The 23,838-nt window shown below is 40.9% G+C and overlaps 1 protein-coding gene across 1 annotated transcript; it reads left to right on the forward strand.

Annotated features, from left to right (window-relative positions):
- Positions 1–1,988: 1,988 nt before the first annotated feature.
- gata2b (GATA binding protein 2b) lies at positions 1,989–10,886 on the forward strand. Its single transcript, XM_029501569.1, has 6 exons — positions 1,989–2,145; positions 2,333–2,719; positions 3,285–3,878; positions 5,764–5,909; positions 8,128–8,253; positions 9,417–10,886. The coding sequence occupies exons 2-6, from the start codon at positions 2,494–2,496 to the stop codon at positions 9,699–9,701; spliced, it is 1,377 nt and encodes a 458-aa protein (XP_029357429.1). The 5' UTR covers positions 1,989–2,145; positions 2,333–2,493; the 3' UTR covers positions 9,702–10,886.
- Positions 10,887–23,838: the final 12,952 nt, after the last annotated feature.

Raw genomic sequence — 23,838 nt, forward strand, 5'->3', positions numbered from 1 at the left:
AGCAGCAGCAGAGGTACTTGTAAAGCTTAACAAACCCCTTTATTGTTGGCCCATTGTTATACACCCGCTCTTGTGACATTTCATTTTTATTTATCTTTATTATTAACTTCAGCTACTTCCTTTTCAACGGTTGTCTCATAATGGGATACTCTCGGCTAAATCGGGCTGAGACCCCTCTCTTTCTCCGGGGCCACTGTGAGAAAAAGAGCAGTAAAAACGAAGAAAACGATGCGGATTGAATTAATGTCAAACTAAAATGGAAGTGGATGTTCGCCGCCGATAAGGTTTTATCGCCACGCCAGATCAAAAGGGCTCACACTCAAAGCATGTGTATTTCCACATTATCATGCTGATGAGCTCTAATACTGCAACACTGGTCCCCCAGGTCCACTGGGCTCCCTTCAATCTATACAGTGGATTGGCTTTTAATACTGTTTGGAGAGAATTGTTGTCGAGGTCTAAATAATGACAGTCAGTAAGCTTCTTTTGCATTTGACTAAGCAACCTAAAAGATAGATTTATCTAAATATATTAGTCATCTGAAGCTGCTGGAGACACGAAGCCTGACTGATGGCGGGAGTTAGTGAGCATTTGGTTAGATGGTGCTAAATGTTATAATAGGAAACACAATAATACATTAATTTAATTGATAAAGATAGATAGATAGATAGATAGATAGATAGATAGATAGATAGATAGATAGATAGATAGATAGATAGAGTTTTTTCTAAATGAATTTTTTATATTATTGTCGTTACTTCCTGCACCTGGTTTGATCGCCAGTTTTCCAACCTTCTCTGTGTCAGTGATCTGATGCTGCTCTGGACATCCAGAGCTACATCAGGCCTACACTCACCGAAGAGAAGATGAGTTTGACAGGATCTGCTTCATCTGACTGAACCTCTGATGCGATTGGACATTTGAACACAGCTGGTTAAAGACAATAAACCAGTGACATTTTAACATTCATAATCAATTTTAATCTAATCTAATCTATCATAATCTGGGTTGACCACCTTGTCACTCGTTTGCCATGCAGTTGTCTGGGTTTTAGAAATCACAGTGGGTTCAGGAGGACAAAGCTACTTGATGTATTATTAATGCTGCCACATTGTAAATATCAGTTGCAGCGTCCTTCCTCGAGTTCATCCGCTGGGACTGCAGTGGACTCAAGCTCTCTCTCTCTCTGTTAGAAAAGTTCACGTCCTGGATCTGTGTTTTTTTTTTTTCCTTCACTAAGATGCACTGACGTCAGGAAACGGCGTCAGACAGGCGGCAGCGCCGGTCGGCCAGGGCTGCACGCGCTCCCTCTCCAATTATTGTCTGTCAATCATGCGCGAGGCGAGAGAGAGAGATGAAGAGAGAAAGAGAGAGAGTGAGAGGGGGGGGGGGGAGCACCATGAACTTTTGTTCATTCAAATATAAAAGGAATTAAGAAAAGCCATCAGCAGAGCAAATCTCTGTGGCCTGACTCTTATCTTACCCTGGATACCATTTCACAAAGGTCCAGGTATATTTCCTTAAAGCGTGGGCTTCACCGTTAGTTAGTTAGTTATTCTGATTGTCTCTGGAGTCTGAGATAAACACCAAGAAAAAGGATGCAGACTCAGACTACAGTAGTCTTGTTCCTACATGTCGTTGCTGTGCGGCAGTGATATTTTGTATAAGAATATTTCTCATAGCGTTTCCCCTGGATCACCTGCGGTGTCCACAACCACAGCACGGTCACGGGGCAGACTGGTGTATTTGTGTTGATATGAAGCCTGTGCTCCTGGACTGGTGATGAAACCTTGTAAAGTTATGACATGGGCCTGGCTGGGCCATCCAGATCGCCTCTCACTGCATTAGCAGAGTGGGAGAATTTCTCTGATGCTCTGGTGACGGCGGCGGCGCAGCTCCGCAGCCTCCGGGCTTCTGCAGAGGTGCCGTGCAATTGGCTGAGTCAAAGCTTTGACCGAAGACTCCGCCCATCAGCCTGACAAGCTTCGCCCCGCGCTGTCAGACACACTTATACGTGTTGCTCAAAGTCCCAGCGGACGGAGTTGACTCTGACAAACAGCAAAGCAAACGTGGGGAAGACCTGCAGACCGACCGGGGACAGTCTGACAGAGCCGAGAGCTGACCGGATAAAATAACATTAAGAAGGTAGAGCGCGTTCACACTGTTGGCACTGGGTGAAAGTGTTAGAGGAGGGATGTGAGGGAAATCATAAGTATTTTTTCATCTCGACGTCCATCTCTGTCTGCAGCCTAAGTGGTGTAAAAAGCTCTGCGTTCAGAGAGCCAGCCGCTCCGTATTAAAAATATTAACATGTGATGTTTGCTTGCCGCAGGTTTTCCAGCGTCAAAGGCGAATCCGAGGGACAAAAACAAAGTACTCCTTCTCAGCTGTAAATGGACACAGTGGGGATCTCATAAAGGACATATCGCAGATCAGCCTGTGTCCTCTGGATAATTCCTGGCTCTATAAGTCGCGCCACCCAGAGCCATCGAAATGGATATGACGGCCGATCAGCCTCGCTGGATGCATCACCATGCCGTGCTGAACGGACAACACCCGGACTCTCACCACCCCGGCCTGGGGCACAACTACATGGAGCCCGCGGCACAGCTGCTGCCTCCGGACGAGGTGGATGTTTTCTTTAATCACCTGGACTCACAGGGAAACCCGTACTACCACAACTCCACCAGGGCCAGGGTGTCCTACAGCCAAGCGCACGGTAAGATGGAGCCGCGTCACAAGGGCGCAACTTGGAGCAAAATCCAACTCAGCTGGCGACACGCAAAGCAAAGCCAGAGCTAACGGTTGTTATTTTCTGATAACAATCTTCTCTGAGCTTTAAATGACATTGGCCTCACAGAAACAACAAGTCTTAATTCTGCATGCCCTTATTATTAGTACGATTGTTATTATGAAACATCCAATGTGTTTGTGACTGTTAGTTCACACTTGAATTAAAATTTGAATCTACGGTCTGAGGTTTGTTGATGTGGCTCGTATTTTTTACAGCAGCAAACTAACTTTTTTTTCGTGGTTTTAAATTTTATGTAAGACGTTCACTGAAGTGCAAACAGGCCTGCAATAAGGCGAGAATTGTCGTTTATATTTTAGCGTAGGAAACACTGTTGTGATCTGTTTATTTTAGATTATTTTTTTATTTAGCCTACTGATCCAGGGCAGAGCAGTGTATGGCGTGAATCAACAAGTCTTATTTTCAAATCCAAATTTGCATGTCATGGTTATCCTGTCTGCAGTAAATAACCTGCTGTTTGGTCGTTTCCCAGCTCGTCTGACGGGGACTCAGGTCTGCCGGCCTCATCTCATACACAGTCCGGGGATTTCATGGCTGGACGGGGGAAAAGCAGCGCTGTCAGCTCACCACCACAACGCCTGGGCCGTCAGTCCCTTCAGCAAGCCCAGCCTGCACCATCCCGGCTCCGCGTCCCCCGGCGGCCTGTCCGCCGTCTACCCGTGCAGCAGCAACTCCAACGCGGTCTCCGCGCCGTCGTTAACGCCGCCGTCCCACTCCAGCCCGCATCTGTACACTTTCCCCCCGACGCCCCCAAAGGACGTATCGCCGGACCCGGGAGCCCCGTCCCCCTCCTCCTCCGCCACCAGAATGGACGAGAAGGAATCTATCAAATACCAAGTGTCGTTAACGGAGGGGATGAAGATGGAGGGATCCAGTCCGCTGAGGAGCAGCTTGGCCTCCATGAGCGCCCACACCCCCTCCACCCACCACCCCATCCCCACGTATCCCACCTACTCCCTCCCGGCGGCTCACGAGTACGGCGGCAGCCTGTTTCACCCGGGCAGCCTGCTGGGAGCATCAGCCGGCTTCAACCCCAAGAACAAAGGCAAGACACGGTCCTGCACCGGTGAGTCCTCTGGAGACACACCACACACACACACACACACACTCAAACCAAATCACATCACAACAAATAAGAAATAATAAATCAGCAGTGGTGCTCTGACGCTTTGAGGCCTTATCTGATGCTGCGTTTCTACTGGGACTGCTGGGGTCTATAAATCTCCCAGGCAATTAAAGAAAAAATAACTTGACACGTTTTAAAATGTCCCGACATAATGAAGCCCATATTTGTGCAGTTCTATCTGCGGTACAATGATGACTTTAATTGACCTTATAGCTATCGCTTTGTTATTATGTGAAACGGTAAAAACCACACACCGCTGGGCTATGTTCAATCTCCAGCAATACGATTATTGCACGTATTTGTTTCAAATTAATACACACAAAGAAACTGCCATTAAAATCCATGATAATTGTCGGCCTATGTAAGGCAAGCATAACCTATAAAATTATTATCATACATATCTTCGTGAGATTACAAATTATCAAAAGAATAATAAAAGACAAAGAAAAAAATCCGCTTACCAGTAAAAACAAAAACCTAAATGAGAAAATTGTTGTGCTATATTAGCCCATTTAAATTAACAGCCTCATAAAAGCCAGTTGAAATTAATAATATTGACAGCTTAATTTCTTTTTCGTGTTTCTTTAAATTCTTAATCTTAACATTACCATCCTCACCAGGGTTTTGGAAATTATGATAAAAAAATAATATCATGGTATTAATATTTTTCAATCTAGTAAATGGTTTCAAAAGGCATAAACCTGCACTCCACTGTTCTCCAACACAGAGACTGGATAATCCCCTTTGTTAACCATGATTCTATAATTACACCTGATCTGGCTCCAGCAGAACACTGATCTGGATCCAGCCCAGAGGTGTGAAAGGAAGATCTGCAGGTGCACTGAGCCAAACCTCAGTATTTAGGCTGGAGTCACTTTCTCTGTTACATAAGACATTAACACATTGTCCTGATTGTTATTTGATTACAGACTAGGAGACTTCCAGCTTCGAACCTGATTGTGTTTAAGCAGCTTGTTAGCACAGCAAGGAATATAACCTCATTTTAAATGACTTGCTTTTTATGAAATAGGAGCAAACATCTCTTGAAGCTTTTTTTTTTTTTTGCATTATTATATATGTTATATGATGTTACTAAATTTAAAAAACTAAATAGTTTTTTTACTGACCTGAATATTATTACAGTTTTAATTTTTATTTATTTACTATTTATTATTTATGTATGTATGCATTTTTTATTTTATACTTTTTTCATGGCTGCTTGCCTTGTAAGCTTTGAAGAGTCAAAAGCATTCAACTAAAATGTAATAAATGGCTCTGCTGATATGTAAATATATCATTTTCATCAGTTTCAGTTTCATCTTGGCAATAATCTTTAAAAAGTGAGCAAATACAAGAAAATGAAGATGGAAGCATGAAGGGGCAGTTGATGATAAAGAACACTCTTCTTCACATTACAGCTGTTCATTGCTTTTAATGATGTAAACTATAAATAAGTAACTTTTTATTATTTCTATTTTATTATATTATTAGCATACATACAGATATATAATTAATTCTCTTGACACTCACAAGCACAGAGTCAATGAGTGAAAAAGTTAATTTAACTTAAAACTTAATGTGTTTTTGGAAAAATGGTGACCTAAAACTGACTGAGAGGCTCAAACAGAAAACAGTCTGGCTGCAGAAAAAAACTACATGCCTACACGTGTCCAAAATCTAAAAGGAAATCAGCAAAAAAAAAATCTTCACAAGGCAGCTAAAACTACGTTTTTATTTTTTAATGATGACATTGACATCCTTGTAAATTGTCTCAGAGAGCTATCACGATTGATTTCATGAAAGTCAATGTGCATTTTTCCTCCAGAGGGCCGTGAGTGTGTAAATTGTGGCGCCACATCTACTCCTCTGTGGAGACGTGACAGCACTGGACACTACCTGTGCAATGCCTGTGGGCTGTACCACAAGATGAATGGCCAGAACAGACCACTCATCAAACCCAAACGCAGGCTGGTGAGTGCCCGTCACTGCAACATCACTGTAGCTCTGAGATGAGTGATTGAGTGGGAGTGCAGAAATGGTAGTAAATAAAAAGCTTGTAAGGTCGAGGGAGAGAAGGGATGAGGTACAATGCCAGGAAAGATAATTTCCCAATCAGTTTCCAGGAATTGTATTTCTTGCTCACCCCTTGCACCTTCAGCTCAGGCTGTTAGCAGAGTGGGACAATCTCTGTTGTTGCCGTTATCATTATTACTGCTACTTCTGACAGCAGTGTCAGTGCACCATCCCTTAAAAACAATACAATGCATGTCTGACACGTAATGGCTCATTATGCAGCTGTTGTGTGCGACCCTTGAGTTCTTTGAAATTTGTTGTGTGAGGTATTTATGCAAGTCTTTGTTTTTATTTTGACATGTGGGCAACAGACCTATTTTACAGGGAAAATTATGTGTTTCTCAGTGTGTTATTTTGGATTTTTTTAAGTAAACCAAGGGCTGAAATGATCACTTTTGGGTTTGAGAAATTTCTCCTGTTTCTAAACAAACCATTAGTGGATTGTCTGAAAACACATTGTTTCAAGGTTGTTGTACATTTTGAAGCTTGATGGTTTTCAAAGGGCAGGAAGGTGTGTCTCGGTGCAGGGGAGAGAGCAAACATGGAGTTGGTTGAAGCCAAATATTTCCCACCATGCAGTCCGACTAAACTTTCATGTCATACAAATCCATCTGCACACTACACAATAACATACACACACACACACACACACACACACACACACACACAATGTTTAGATGCATTTAGTCACAAGTTCAGAAATCTAAACTGTTACTGGAATCACAAATTTAAAAGGTGAAATCTATTTTAGTCAAATAGCTTAAAGCTAGACAACACAGATTAGACAGAACTTTTTGAAATGACTGCATGGCCATCTCAACAGTTTCCTGGCTGTCTAACAAACAATATTAAAAAGTGATTCTTGGATTCTAACTATAAAGAAAAACTGCTTTGTGTCACCCTGTGTAGCAGTTGTGTTTGGAGTGCGTTGCAACAGGAGGCAGCTGTGAAATGAAGACAGTGTTTGCAAAGTAAACAGACGCTGCTCATTAAATCAGTGGACGCCTAAATATCCGCCACACTCCAGAAAATTGTTTAATTCGTTTGAGAAAGAAGCGAGAAATAGCTGGCAATACAGCAATAGTTTCAGTTAAGGACGCGTTTTATGACTGCAGAGGATGTATTTGAACTTGTGCAAAAAGTGCAAGAAAAATGCGCAACAACTGGAGTTTAAAAAAAATAGGGTCAAGCGAAAAACACGCGCGCGCAAAGAATGGAGACAAATATACAGAGGACACTGTAGGGACGAGTGATTCCTATGGCGGGTTCACCGTAGGCATTGTGCTCAGTGTCATTTTAATTCACTTATCACAGAACCCGTTTTCATGTCAGCGTCTTGCAGCTTGAAACGCATGCGCGGCCATATATCAGGCTGGTTTCCGCGGGGCTCGCTCCGGGCTCGCACTGCACCGGAGCGGCTGCAGCCTTCCAGTTGTTTCCTATCCGGATATCTGAAGCGTCCAGATAAAGCAGCGGGGGCAGCGCTGCTTCCTCCAGCGGCCTCCCAAATACACGCTAGGAACTACTTTTCTTGTGGTCAGACTCTCCGGTCATGGCTGAGAGAGGACGGAGCAGTGTAAGAGGGATAAATTAGGAAAGGTATGGGAGCTGATGAAGGACAAACACACAGGGAAACAGTCCGATTCTGGATTTGGTAAAATCATTATGAAATGTCTTAGAAAGCAACTAATACGTTTACTAATAGGCGACATTTATTACAACACGGTGCGGAATATTATGTAAATTGTCTGTATCGGGAATGTTCCTTGTGAAAAACATTAGATGCTCAGGTGTGAAGAAACCAAAAGGACTGACTGGACTACTCACTCATCAGTTTAGTGAATGTCATTTTAGCTGAACTCAAATAAGAAACAAATGCAAAGCTTTGCTGATTGTCTCTCCCACAGTAAATTCAACACCTTTCTCTTTTGGACCGGCAGTCAGACAAAACATTTTAGAACGTCACTGTGAGTTTTTAGTGGAGGTTCATATGAAAAAATCCTTGTTGACAAATGAAAAAAATGGCTCAGTTGATCATTTCTGGATTATTCATCAGTGAAAATCATTGTTAGTTCTGGCTGATGAGCTCTCATTAAAACTCCATATATTTCCACAGTCTGCTGCCAGAAGAGCAGGTACCTGTTGTGCTAACTGTCAGACGACCACCACCACACTATGGCGACGCAATGCAAATGGAGACCCAGTGTGCAACGCCTGCGGCCTCTACTACAAACTGCATAACGTAAGTCTCTGACCCCCAAAACTGGGACTTAGCAAAGTTGGAAAGGTCAAGTAGGCAGGAAGTAGTCAAGCAGGGTAGAATGACTGTTGAAAAATAAAAGGCAGAAAGGAGAGGAATAGGAGAAAAAGAGGATGAGGGTTGACCTGCAGTTTTTTTCTTTGTTGTGCTTTATTGCTGCTTCTCCCAGAAAAATCTCCATCAGCATAGTTGACACTTTCACTGCAACTGAGAGACCCACACTTTGCCTGGTTGGTCTCTCCAATGCTCATTGCAGATGCATGGCTAGCTGTAGGATCATGGCCTGGGGAAGCCTGTGTCAGTGAGGTTTTTCCATCAAACCACAAAATATTGGGAGATTTTACCATATAAATTAGTCAATGAGTAAATTCTACCAGATGACATTCTGTTGGTTGTGTAAAAGCAATATCCGAGCAGTGATATGGATCAAACATGTTTGCTAAGTGGTCGGAGAGTGAAAGTTTTGGATTAAGAATTAAGATTAAGGATCACTGTAAAATTAGGAGTGTTAATTTAAGATTTGGCGAATTTAGAAAGCCTTTGTAACATTTTTTCTGTCTTCAGTTAGAATAGCAACATTCACCAAGGAACTATTCATCTGTGCTACTTTTTCCAGCTGAATCAGGCCCTAACTTTAATTTTCAGTTACCAAAGAGCTAAAGGGTGATTTGTTTCTTTCACTAGCGTGAATATAGGTAGAGTAGTTTATAGTAGTAGTTTATAGTTATACTTTAGAGTAGTTTAACTAACACAAGTCAATCTCCTGCAGATAATCACTAGAGCAAATGTGAATTAAGCATTAAGCTGGGAACAGTCAAACACATGATCAACTCCTATTTGATTAGCAGCAGCTCAAAATGTCATTAACTATTGGTAATTAAATTGGCTTTTTTATTTTTATGATTATTATTATTTATAAACCGTGACCCATTTTTACAGAATCATATCCTCAGTAGGAACAACTGGGCTTTGGCCTTTTCAGCACAGATGAGATCAGGGAAGAGGGAAATCTAGGGATGTGCTTTGGTGTATTCTCGACACACCACAAACACAAATTCAGATATATCATGTTATGACAATGATTGTGAGTGATAAACTAAGTTTAACCACAACCTTTATCTCCTCACTTCTTCCTCCACGCACAGGTGAACCGGCCCCTGACCATGAAAAAGGAGGGAATACAGACACGCAACCGGAAAATGTCCAACAAATCCAAAAAGAGCAAGCGAGGCAGCGACAGCTATGAGGAGTTTTCTAAAAGCCTGCATGACAAGAGCCCCCCCTTCAGTGCCGCCTCTCTGGCTGGACACATGTCCATGGGCCATTTGCCGCCTTTCAGCCATGCTGGACACATGCTCCCCACGCCCACCCCAATACACCCGTCATTCGGCCACCCGCACCACTCTAACATGGTGACGGCAATGGGCTGAGAGGGCCGAGGCAGGAGTTAGTGTAGGGCGACTTCAAGAACTTGGGGTGGTTTCATGAAGGGGGATGAGAGTCTCATTAGAGGACAATGTGTACAATCCTACAGACATGCAGTTGGTGCATCCTTTGACTGTCTCTTGATTGATTGTGCCAGTGGGATGACTGAGAAAAGATGTATGGGGTGAAAAAAGGATTGTTTTGCTCCTTATGGTACCTATTTTGATGGAGGAAAATTCTGCTTCCTGTCATCCAGGAGCATAAACACAAAAATGTCATCACACATCATAGTTTTTGCTCCCTGCGGATGCCCTGACTGTCTGCCATGTGGTTCAGTATGTGCCGAACAGGTTTATATAACTGTGAATATTGTAAATTTGTTGACAACATGAAATGAAAATATGCTGGATTTTTTCCTCATGGACAATTTTAAAAGGAATTTTCACAAAAGAAACAAGCAAACAAAAAGGTTTATGAATTCCTAATTTGACACTGTTTACTATAATTATTGTTATTATAATTATTATTGTATTATTGTTATTCAGATAATTTATTTTCACTGCCTTTTTTTTTTTCGTTGATTATATCACCCAAATGATAATATGGATACTGTTACTCCAGTTATGAATATATTTTTAGCTGAAGTGCTTTCTCTGAGCTGGCCAATATTTATACTCCTAAGAAATAAAGAGATCAAGTTCATTATCCAGTCTGCTCTGTCTATTCAATATCAAAATCTCTTAAATCACAACAGATACAGTAGTTCATATTGATTATTGTGTTGTTATACTGTGACCAACTGTGTTTTATTTGAGAAACACAAGAGGCAAGCACATAATTAGATAGTTCACCTAACAAAAGCTAAGCTACAAAAACAATTATTTGACTGTACTAATATAATAACTAACTTGTGTTAAGTGTTTGTGTGTCAGATATTCTGTATAATTTTCTCCGTCACTGTTTTACTCTAGAGCAAAAGATTCTTTTTCTTTGTGTGTGGACCATTTCAACTTTGTTGCTTTAGAGCCGAAGCCAATGAACATGTGGAGAACATTTCTGCATCTTTTTACTACTGATTTTGTTTTACTTAACTAACACTTTTACTGTCCTGCCAGAGTCTTAAAACATAAGCTTGTTTTTTGTTACCTGTCAAAAAAAAAAAAAAAGCTGAAAATCTGGTGGCCATTGCATAATGCTGATAATAAAAACAAAACAAAACATATAATCCGATCAGTGATGCCTGAGAAAACTTATTTCCCTTCTGATGGGAGTGTACAAAGCTGTTTTAATTAAAATCTCTATATTAACATTGAATCACATGACTATTTGTCTGTGATTGGGGTCGATCATAATAAGCCAATTAGTTGACTCTTACTATCACAGTGTTTTAATATCCTTTAACTGTTTTGGTTTTTTCCCCCTTTACTTTGATGGTACACTATCCATTCTCCACAGCAACAGCATACAGAAAAGGTTACTGACTTATAGGAGGATTTAGTTGATAAAAAGCTCCATATCCAGACCACAACAAAGGTAAAATAAAGTGAATATTGGACTAACGTCCATCAGCCGGTCAGAAGCATGACCTCAAATTAATGCTAATATTATCTGTGATATGTTTAACTATATCAGTTAAAGTGAATTTTAATTTGGTCGCAGTTGAAGGTAGTAGGGCTTTGAGAAAAAGTAAAACAGAGAAAATTTTGTGATGAATGAAGTTATCCCCTTGTCAAAAAAAATGTAATAAAAGAAAGTGACAAATAAAGAAATCTAATCTAATCCAATAAAAATGATCAAAAACAAAGACTATTTTGGTGCTGACGCAGCCCACCCCCCAACACACCCACAAACAGACAGACACACATCGATTGACCTCTTTGGTTGGATAATGAGTTGTCCATCTCCTTCCTTTTCAGAACAGTCGATCTCAAATGTGGATGTATCAATGTATTTAAGTAACCCTTTCATTGACATGAGCTATCGCATTCTAACAAGCTGGTTACTTCACTGGGGAGTGGAGATTAGTGCTGTTGACAGAAACTGAGCAGGCTGAGCCATATGTTCCCACAGTTACTTAACCAGTTGCATCTGCCCATTGGATAATACTCTTATGAAACAGGCCTTCTCATAGTCAGTCTGTTGCATGAAACTAATCCAAGAAGATTTCTTAAAAGACCATTAGGCTTTTTTTTTTCTTTACATGATTATAACCTGTTGATTTCACCAAATAAACTAAATGTTACATCACTACCAAATGTATTGAAGATTTTTAGTGCATTGTACTTTTCCCCCTTATTCAGTTAAAGCTCTATGTTGAGGACAAACAAATTTAAACAATTTTAACCTCTAGCTTTGCATAGATGATGTTTAGTGGATAAAGATCAAAGTTTTGCAAGCTGCCCTCTTCAGGACGTGTTAATTTGGAGAATGATCAGCAGTATTGTAACATGGCAAAAACAATCCGATGGATTTAATGTTTTTGTTGTCTGCAAGTTCCTCAGAAAGCTAAAGAATGACTCTGTCCCCAAGCTACAGCAGTTAGCCTTAAGATGACACATTATTAAGGTCAAACCAAGTGCAGCTGCAACCTTCTCTCAAGACTTCCTTGACCTTTACCCTGGAAGCACTTACTCTGTCACTCTTCCAGGCCCTCACACAACTATACTCCTCAACTCCTCCCTGAAAATATTACACTGTGAAAAAACAAGACTTCCCATAAAGAGGAGATAAAAAGCAGTTAAGTGGTTTAGAGTCGCTTTGCGAGGTGAATGTCTCAGCAGACTTCTGTGGAGGAAGGGTTTGAGCACTGGGTGGGCATCCTAAATCAGATCAAAAGTGAAATTTACAGCATCTGCGTTTGCACAAGTACGCCCTCCTCCACTGTTTGTTTTTCTAACTCAATTAATGGAATTATAAACAAGGTCTGAAAAGACTTCAGACGAGTGAGTCAGTAGAAAGATGGGGATAACGGAAATGAGAGGGGAAAGGAGCAGAGTTTTAGCCAGTTCGGAGCCCCAATAACGATAAAAGGAGAGGACGTATACAAGAAGTGGGAGAAAACAAGTCGTGCTCATAATGTCTGGATCCTTGGATCCCAAAGTTAAGGTCATGTATTTGTACATCAAAGAGATTTTAACATACACTATTTTAGCATTATTACAGATCCTGACTGTCTCCAGTTGTGAAAACAAATGTTCATTTATTCATTTTCACACTCACTCTCAGAGCTACGGACAATTTAGAGTCACCAGTTAACCCAAACGTGATGTCTTTGGACGGTCAGAGAGTCCCCAGAGGAAACCCATGCAAGCACAGAAAGACCCCAGGCTGGGAACCGAACCCATGACCTTCTTGTTGTGGGGCAACAGTGCTAACTACTAGGCTGCCGTGCTGCCAGGAAAAAAAACAGTTCCTCAAAAGTTAAATAAATAAATAAATAATTAAATTAAATTAAATTAAATTTTTAGACAAGAGATCCCAAAAAAATCTTTCTATCCATGATTACACATGGACATTGTTATTTGCTAGAAAGTTGTGTTCACATGTAATGTGTCGCCAAACTTGATTATCTGTTTATTTTAAAAAGGTGTGCAATGTTGCAGTATGTCTTTAAAAGCTCTATATGGAGCTAGTTAGGAACTTCAGACTGCAGGACCCAGATCACAACCTAAATGGTCATCCCCTGGGTAACCAATGGACAAATAAACCTCTGATGTCATCTCACACTGCTCTATAGAAAGACCAGGGGATGTGAGATATGTTAGCTCTGCTCCGATGGGACTCTATCCTTGATTGCAATGTGGGTCAAGCTTCAGTGAGATCTGGGTTGAACAGGGTTGTCTCTGCTGTGATGACCAAAATATGCAAAGAGAAATAAAGATCTTTTCAGTGGCATAAGTGGAGATCAGTGGGTCAATGACATATGATTTTGAATATGACAGTGTCCTGCAGAGTTTTAGTTTTCACCTGAATAACCAAATATACAAAAAGCCTTAAAGTGGGAAATATTGTTATGCTGCAAACCCATATTCTATAAATGAAAACTGACATAAAGCATTCTCATAACAAATAAAAAACTAAACTGGAGTGAAGGACTTTACAATAAACTACACCAAAAACAATTAAACTGGGCATGTGTCCACATATTAATGCTGGAGCATGTATACACAGCAGAGACATGAATGCTCACACGCCAACAAACTTGCACACGCGATCCAGGTAGACACAGGATGAATATAGACCAGTCTCTTCAGAATAGGTAGAACATGGAGCATTCTCTCTGAAAAGTGGGACAACCTCCAACCACCCGATCCACAACCACTGACAAGTCTCTTTCAAACCGCCTTTCTTCTCCTGTCTGAGGCAGACAAATTCATCCTTCTTGTCTTCAAACAATCACCTCTTTTCTTCTGCCTGTTGCAGCAATGAAAGAAGGAGGGAGGGTCCAGGAGAGAGGGAGAAATGCATCTGTCCTACAGAGCTACACTGTAGGCTCTAGTCTAATGTCCTGTGTGTTAGAGCCCCTGGGACTGGGCGTCTGGGCCCCACTATCTTATAACACATTTTACAAAAAACCCCAGGGCTTTGCCCTAAGGAAATCTGAGAGGCGGGGTATCTAGGCCGGGAGGGCAGAATATAGAAAAGGAGGGACAAAACATCCAGGTACATCGCACCTGTGCTGGCCCATATACTGTACACTCAGTAATCAGTTTACTAGGGACACCTGACTAAAATAAACTATTCCTCCACAAAGACTTTTACACTCAGTTTTTGTTAAAATTGTGATAGGTAGGCATTGATTCAACTGCTGATTTTTGGGATTGTCATTCGTGGTGCTGCTAAGTGGCCAAAAATACAGCTGAGGCTCACTGCTTTTCCAATAGCTGTCAAGACTTCACTACACTTCACTTTACTATTTACTACTACTGGTCTACGGTCTCTGCACACTTTATTCTTCCTTGAGGAGGACTGTCACATCAGCTGTAGCATTCATTCTTGTCCACACCCTCCCAGCACCGACACATCACTGAGTTCCACTTTCACTCCACTGCTGTAAAAATGCAGCGTCTCCATTAGGCAGCTGACACATTTTTTCAGCTGTCACCACTGACTTGTGTCTTATGTCTCAAACAAATTGCAATGTCATGTGTTGACCATAAGCAGGGCCGCTTGAGAGAGTGAAGATAATCATTTGTATGGATTTACGCTTGAGGCCAAGTGTCTCTGCTGTTAATGTTGCCTCTCCACTGACCTTCCAGTGACCTGCAGAGCATATAACAGCTCAGAGCAGTGGCCGCTTTGGTTGGAGACCAAACATTGGGGAGAGAAACAAACAGAAGAAAAGAAGCAACACATGTATTACCAGGAGAGTTATTGTAGCACAAAAATAATAATAATAAAAGACAGAAAATGAAAGATGTAATGGCAAATGAATGAGGAAGCCGTGAACTGAGAATAGCAGCAATCTTATAAAAGATGGAATGTGTGTTGGGGTTTGTGTTTGTTGATGTAACAATCAGGTTGTCTGAAAGAGCATTAGAGGCTCAGTGTTGAAGTGCTCCACAGCATATAGCTGATATGGCGCAACTCCAGCAAGTTTTATAGCATAAACCTCCCCCAGAAAGATCACAACTCTGATACCTCACTCACTGCACTGGAACGGAGTGCAGTCAGAACTGATAATGAGCTAAATATGCAAAACCGGATATGCGAGCACCCACACACATAGGCAGTATTACACGGACAGATTCATAAGGCTTTGATTCTCTCTCATAATTGCAAAGGTATCCTGATGTGACATGTGTGTCAATAGCTTTCTTGTTACTCACATCTTGTCTTTCCTCTCACTTCTCTTCTTCACTTTTTTTTTTATTTGAGCTAATTGCCTTTTTGACAAGTGCACCTCTTATCACAGCTCACCATCAAGCTGCTTTTCATTTCCTCTCATTTTTATTGCTTTTTTCCCTCTCTTTTTTTAAATTGGATGGTGTGTCTGTTTAACCCATCCACCCACCCTGCTGAGCACCAGTGTGTCTTTCACAAATAACTCCAAAAGTAAGGCAAATCATTTTTTTCCCCACATTCTACCCCTCAAACCAAACAATCAGATCAGAAACAAACAGTACGATTTTCTGTAAAGGGGAGATGCAACAGTAATCATGATGACTTTCACACACTTAGGTGGGGCAATGGATGGAAATCGGGCCAAGAGAAACTGGAGACACGGCTGTGTGCGCGGAGGGAAACAGAGAGTGAAAAAAGAAAGGAGACAGACGGACATGGATCTGCCTCATCTGCAGCTTCTGCAGTGGCTTGACCCAGCAGACCCCCCCCCTCCGTCCTCCAGCACTGTCCCACCACAGTAGTCTGTAACCAATTCCACACAGCTTCCACCAGCTTCTTCACATCTTTAATTTCACTGCTATTGTTGTGCTGGCCACAACACCCTGTTGCATTGTCCTTTATACAGCTCTGATATAATGAAGATGTTTTGTCACCTGCAGAAGAACTATTTTCTGTGAACAGTGATCACTGCAGGCATTTACAGCTGCTAAGACTCAAAAAGAGTGCAGACAATGTGTGTTTCCTAAACAGTTTAACCTCATTCAGGTCTGCACACAAATACACATGCACATGTGTGTGTTTTTGAAAGGCAACCCTAACCCTTGCTACAAAACATCAAAATGTGAAAATTTTTCATGACTACCGTATTTTAACTGCTTTAAAGGTGGACGGGGATTGATCATTACAAATATGGACTTGGCTTGAGCGGTATGATGTGTGTCAGTCCCGCCTGTGCTATTTACTAATAATTTATTTTGCCAAATACCTTTTGAAGGAGCGCTTTGCTTTTGGCAAACAGTGTGCAAACATAGCAGTGCCTGGTATAATATGTTGTCAGTGAACATTTTGCAGACATATTTAGCACTAACATTTGTGAGGGGTTGGAGTTAAAGTTGTACCATATACTAGAAGCATTCCCTATTTATGCTGATAAGAAATCAAGTTCTTGTAACATAATGTAGCAAAATTTATAGTTTTGTTAATGTTTTTGAAAATTATTGGTATATCAACAAAATTTCTTCTTAGAGTAGGATATTTCATCCAGCTACTGGAAAAATATGAAAAAATTCTGCCCTGTCTTCCTCAATCTCTCAAACTCTCCAAGCAACCAAAGTATTTTCACATTCCTCTCCACTCATGTAGCTGTTCAGGGTTTGTTCTCTTGACCTGCTGATGAGCGACTCAGATAGCATCTGAGCAGCCTTCCTCCGTACTGTGCCACCACGCCATCAGCAGAGACGGGTGGGGGTTCAGAGAATGGTTTCAGTACAATGTTTTTACTGTGTAGCGGGCAGACCACAGCTATTGAGAGGGTCCTGGAGTCAATGTGGGCTCAAGCTTAGGCAGTTACATCAGTCTAACTCCTGCTACACCAGCAGGACTACAAGTGGCTCAGATAAAGAAACACAAGTTGTTTCTAAACCCACTAATTTCTGTTCGTGTAACTTTGTGCTTTTAACTAAAGTGAAAAAATAATTAATTAGAAAACTAAGTTTAATGCATAATTTTCCGTATAGTACAATTGCAATGTTTTGCTCTCCACTGACTCCTGAAGTCAATTCCTCCAAAGAAGCTAAACGCACCGCTTTGTTCACAAAATTAGTCACTAACTTTGTTGTTTTGCGATGAGCATGTGGGTCAATGGGAACCTTTTCGTTGGCACCAGCAGGCTGCTGTGTGTGAAAACAACACCATGAGAGCAATGAGAGTGAATTGTGGGCCAAAACAATGACCTGTATCGTTGCAAAATGCTCTGTAAACCTGAGAAAAACAGAGAATCCCTCGATGTGGGTTTGACTGAGTGCATTATAAATACAACCATATTGATTACTGCTTTAAACTAATGGTTCATTGTGTTTTCTCTTTCCACCATTAATTCACTGTCTGTTAACGTCTGATCTATCCAGTTTACTTTTAAATCGAATTAACCATTTTCATAGAGCATAGACATCACACCAATGATTGACCTTCTTCCTTGTTTTTTTCTTGTGTGTGCACTCTATTGTGTTAACATGGAGCAATGTACAGTATATACCACATACACAGTGAGGCACAATCACTCACCCACAAATGGCTTCGGGGCTGCAGTAGAGGCGTGTGTCTGTGTGTGTAGGGGAACGTGGTTCCGTGAATTTCTATAACAGGAAGCCGGTCTGGAATCAACCCACACACCCATGGATGCTGGGAGGCTGGAGGCCCTTGGCCCCAACCATGGGAAAGACAGGAGAGGTAAGAGAAAGTCAGCTTCAGCTTAACATACTGTATATTAACTTATGACAAGAAGGCAGGGAAATAACGTTTACAAATCTTAAACATTGGAAAGGGCTGTGACTGAACATAGCATGGCAGGACTGACTGAAGGCACACATCCTCTATTTAAACTAAACCCAGTTCCACCTTAGGCACCTTATCTATCTGCCACCCCTTTAATCCACTAATGACAAACCAATGAGAGCAAGTTTCACCTGAAAGGTTGAGAGAGAAGGGAGAAAGGACATAAAGGCAAAATAAAACAAAACAAATATAATTAAATAAATAAATAAAACAAGTAATGTTTGTAATGTAATGAGGCCTATGGATATATAAAGAAATAATATACAAAGGGGGTTGGCAGCAATCAGACATCCGCACATTTCTATTAGCATAAAAAATTAAAAACAAATACAGATACCATTAAATGAAAATGATACATAAAAATATAGAAAACTAGATGTCAGATTTTGTTACAGCTGACCTGTGTTCATAAATCGCTTTAGCTGAGACAAAGAAAGTATTTATTTGAGCATGTTTCTTTTTTGAGTTGTGTGTGAGCATGTTGTTCAGCTTAATACTCCTTTGTGAACAGAGAGGGAGGGCAGCAGGGGATCATGTGACAAGAATCAGACTGAACTCGGCGCCTACACGCTTCTCAGAGGTCACACAAGGGTCGTCATGTGGCTACTGTGCCCACTGCCAAATAATAAAACACACACACGCACGCACGTACACACATAAAGCATTTCTGTGCACAGAGACACAAAAGCACATGGAGCACCAGAACAGTAAACAAGCATCTATTATCACTGATGCACAAACTGAGATTACAAATGTGACGATGGACCACCTCAGATTAATTTTCACATGACCCCATGTCCATAAATTATACACAAGATTTATGTAATTTTATTGGTAAATATTTCTTCTCCTTATTTACCCCTTTATGTATGACCCTTGCTTTGACAAACGCAGTTCAGATTCTGTCTTGTTCATTTCCTCTTCTTTTTACTATGCTGTTCTCATTGCTCTGCTCTTTTTCCCAGGTCATGTAACTCAATATTCCCATCCTCAGCCTTTCTGTATATTACACCAAGCCATTAGTAATATCAACTCCGTTCAGATGCAGGGATGAGAAGATCAGTGAAAGGAGACGTTGGGGAAATGAGAGAGCACAAGTGAGAAAGCGGAAAAGTATGTGGCACAGAGTAAAGAGAGACATTATTAAGATAGAGAAAAAAGAGCAGGGGAGAGGTGGTGGATCAGGTTTCACTGTGTTTTCATGTTCCCTCGCCATTACAGTAATGTGCCGGAGACTCTTAACTAATGCATAAAAGCACTGTGATACCCGACATAAACAACATTAGACAATGAATTAGAGTATAAGAGGCAGAGAGGGCCACTGAAAAATGTAGACAGTGCATACTTAACCCCCCTCCTCGTTTCCTCTCGCTAAACACACAATAAGATGACTAACTTCATTACCCTCCCCATTCCTCTTAGTGAGCGCAGCGAATTGAAACCTAATTACCACACCAGAGCCAAATTAAAAGCTTTTCCTCTCAATGGCTGCAATCCATCTCCTGACAAATGAACAGCGCCACTTTCTCTGTGTTCATGCTCGTTTTCTCCCTCCCTGCATTCAGACATCTTCATTCATGCTGGTATCCTTCCTTTCAAACTACACTGAAGCTACAGCTTTGATACCAGCAGCATATTATCTCACTCATACTAATATCAATCAAAATTATTAGACACAACATTGGGAATTAAAAAAAAAATGTTCCAGAGAATATTTTTTTATTCATTAGATTTGCTCTGATCATTTGTAAAACTTATTTCCAGCATCTGAATGACATTACAGTCAGTCATTCTTGGATAAACTGTCATATTGGATTGGTCTTTTCCTTTTTTCAAACTTGTCTTATTTTGATCCATCATCTTCTGCTGTCTGTTCTCTGTTTCTGCCCATCTCCTGCCTCCGATCCTTCAGTTATACAACTGTAGTGTTGTGCAAATTACTGATTACCCTGTTAAAACTAAGATCACTGTAGTGCTAGCCCTGACCCGTGATTTCAAAAATAATTAGTCACATTAATAGCAACTCTACAAGTTACCTTTCCAGTTACTTTTCCTTACACCTCCTCCCCATGGCTGCAAAAAATGGACAACCTCTTTAGATGGCTCCAAAAGACACTTAATAACATACACCATGAAAACAAAGCCAGTCCCTCTTGACTTTTTGATTCTGTAGCATTTACATATATTAAATACAGTACATAATCCAGCAAATACCAAAGAAATCAAAGCCAGTCTCTTCCGACTTTTTAAATACAAACTATTAAACCTTCCTCCTTGTTTTTCTGTATTATTTAAAGAAATGTTAGTCTTCACCAATTCCCGCCCCAGTGTTTTTCCTCTGTTTCAAGGTGTGCTGCTTTTTGAGATGTTTCCTTTCATTTGATACGAAGTTAGTTTTTTGCGGTTGAAACTGACTTGGTGCCTAGTTGACACTGGCCAATGATGTTGTTTTGTTTGGCAGAAATGAATGTGAAATATTGACTGTAGCCTACCTCCAGCTGTAGACAGCGTCTTTCTCTCCTCCCTCTACGTGTTTAGCCGCCGAGCCGGCATGTGAGTGACGTCATCTACCTGAGACCTGTCTCAGGTAGATGACGTCATCTCCCCAAATCTACATAAATAATACTGCAGTCAGTTGGCAAGTATGTAGGGCAGGAGTAATGTGTCGTTACTTGGACTTGGACTACTGTTTGTGTTGAATTACTCTCTACTGAAAAAGTAATCAGATTACTTACTTAGTGTCGCCCCACCTCACACTTTGATGTCCAAATTCATTACAGTAAAGTAGATAAAATATGGTTAACTGACTTAGAAATATTCACTAACCCTAACCCTAACCCTCCTGGATCCAGGCGCCCTTATTGTACAGCCATGAGATAGAATAAGTCTTAAGTTTTAAAAAGACAACCCCTGTTTGAAGTGTCTCACATGCAGGCACAGGAACTTTTACAGGATCACCAACCTAAGGAGATCCTAGGCAGGCTTCATCAGGTTGTACAGCAGCAAGCTGCTGGCTGGCACTATCTGTGTGTGTGTGTGTGTGTGTGTGTGTGTGTGTGTGTGTGTGTGTGTGTGTGTGTGTGTGTGTGTGTGTGTGTGTGTGTGTGTGTGTGTGTGTCTGCATGTATGCCTTCATCCCGACAATCTGGGCTGGTGGTGGGAAATGGTTCAATCAGTTTTTAATTGTAAGTTTACATGAAAAAATGTACAAAAAAAAGGCATTTTAATCAGATTGGGGTATTTAAGAAGAGCTGAGAGCTCCTTTAGTCACCAATATGTATCTCCAGCAGTGTAAAGCTGCAATGCTGGCCAAGAGCTGTACTGTAATTTTAGGCCCTGGAGGAAGCTGTTCTTCTTCATCCTCTGAGAGCAGATTAGATATTGCAATGAGTCACGTAGCGTGTAGTGTCATGTGTAGTGACAGAACAGGACGGGTCATCTGGCTGGTTTGCATGTGAATTTCACTAGATATCTCTGTAATACAATAGGTGAAGGTCTCTGTCATGACATCATAACTGTTGCTGTTCCTTTTCCTGCTGATTGGGTTTGTTAATTTTGAACTACCCAAATCTTACACAGTGCACAGTTTTTGTTTTTATTGTTTTTTGCTTTTTTTAGTTTGTTTCATTTGGTTGGTTTTTGTGTTTGTTTGTTTTTTAAAAAAAGATTTCTTAATTATTATTAATAGTTCCCACAAACAGTGTATCATACACAAATTTCCATCTCACCACTGAGTTTTATCAATGAGTGAAAGCTCAATGTGGCTGCAGACAGAACTTCGCCAATTTAACACACAACCTTTATGCAGAGCCTTTTCAAAAACAATAACTGATATAAAGGGATTTTAAAAGAATCACAGAAATGCAAGTTACTGTAAGAATTTGTCAATGTGACTCCAGTTTTAACATCTGCCCATCTGTAATTGCACTTAGTAATTAACAATGACATGTATCAGTTCCAAATCAGATGTTTTGGGTTGTGGGAGCAAATGCTTAATCCAATGATGCCTACTTTTAACAGATAGTGCAGGCTCCCAGACAGCAAGGTTATCAGACTTGCTCTGTGCTCACTGCCACTTAATGGAGATCTCAGCAGATTGTGGCTCACAAATTCACTATTACAGCTATATTCGGATATCTTGTCTTGTCTGTGGGATTTCTACTTTTTACAGCGGGATTTCAGTCTGATTTATAGGAAACGGCTAAAAGATTATTCTGGGAAAACCGATACAAAGCACCTCTCCGCCCCTTCTGATTACATTCCAGCCTGTCAGTCAGCCAGGCAGTTTTCATTGTGGTGCACAAAACAAAGATGGTCAATGGAAAGTTGGTTTACCATGAGATTCCATCTGATTGATTTACAATGACTCAAACCATTAAAATAACCAATAGTAATACATGTAAAGTGTACTCCTCTGTTAGACTGTGAATGCCCCATCGTAAAATGTATGCTTATCACATGGAGGGCAAAGTGCTCTTCATTTAAAACTCTTTATCACTAGTCAATCACGGCCAAGCGGATTTGGATTGACGACAGATCACAAGAGCTCAGTCTGTAGGGTACTAATACCATTATTTTTCTGCTGGCTCCATCTCTGTCTATCCATCCTAATCCAGTTAGACACAATGAAACAGACCCAAAGGGGCACAGCTGCAGACCCCTCCAAAACACATTACCACAGTATGACCATTGTCTTTGTCACCAAAAATTTTCTATTTCTTCTAGGTATGCGTTAAGTGGACATTAAGGTTTTGAAGGAGTGACTGTGCCAACCACAAATTCATATTTTCTGGACAGCTCCTGGCTCTCTGACACATATACCGTATCTTCTACTGACCTTGTGCATCCCATTACTCCTCCTTCCTGTTGAATCCTCCAGCCTTATCGGTTCCCTCCCCAGGGAGCTGCTTGTAACGGCACTTTGCAGCATCTGTCACATAATGAATGAGTGATGGTTCCTGCATTTAAATTACTCAAGAGACCTCAAACAGTCCCCCAAAATTGTGTTTTGTTGACACTTTTTACCACCATCTGAACAGACTTCATCTCATAGTCCATACAATGTCTAATATTTTAACGAAGCTGGGTATCTATCTGTTGTTTAACAGCAAAAACATCAAGTACACATAGATAACATCCGCCTTCTCTGCACAATGTACAAAAGCGTTAAAGGTGGAGAATGGAGAGGGAAATGATAACCACCCTACCAAACAGGGGAAGCTAGTGATGACACTACTGATGTGATAGCAAATAGCGTCTCCAGAACTAGCTAGCATTTTTCAGTTTTTAGCTGTATCTCACTACCTTCATCAGCAGGTGTAATTTGCTCAGTCGTCACGGAGATGGATATGTTGACATGTGAGCTCAGCACCTATAATGATTTAATCCACAGCACTTTTTAGAGTTCTCATCTGAGCCTGAAATGCCACAGAGGAAATTCCAGCCACTGCTGAAGGCTGTGCGATATGGTTAAAATCCTTTGGAAAAAGCAAATAAGAAGCTGGAATCAGTTTGTTCAAAAACGACTTCCAAGATCAAGAATCGATTTTGATGCTTAGGACATAGTTTTGTTAACATGCTATGTTTCTCATCAAAATACATTTTGTTTATGCTTGGACTCTAGTAAGAATGCTGATTATATTTTCTTCCTCCAGAGCCTTTAGCCAATATTTTTGAAATGTGACCTTTCCATGTTGTTATTGGCCTTTTCTGCATAAAACTGACTTTATTGGGCCATTAGCCATT

The sequence above is a fragment of the Echeneis naucrates genome, chromosome 5, assembly GCF_900963305.1.
Source record: "Echeneis naucrates chromosome 5, fEcheNa1.1, whole genome shotgun sequence".
NCBI lineage: Eukaryota > Metazoa > Chordata > Actinopteri > Carangiformes > Echeneidae > Echeneis > Echeneis naucrates.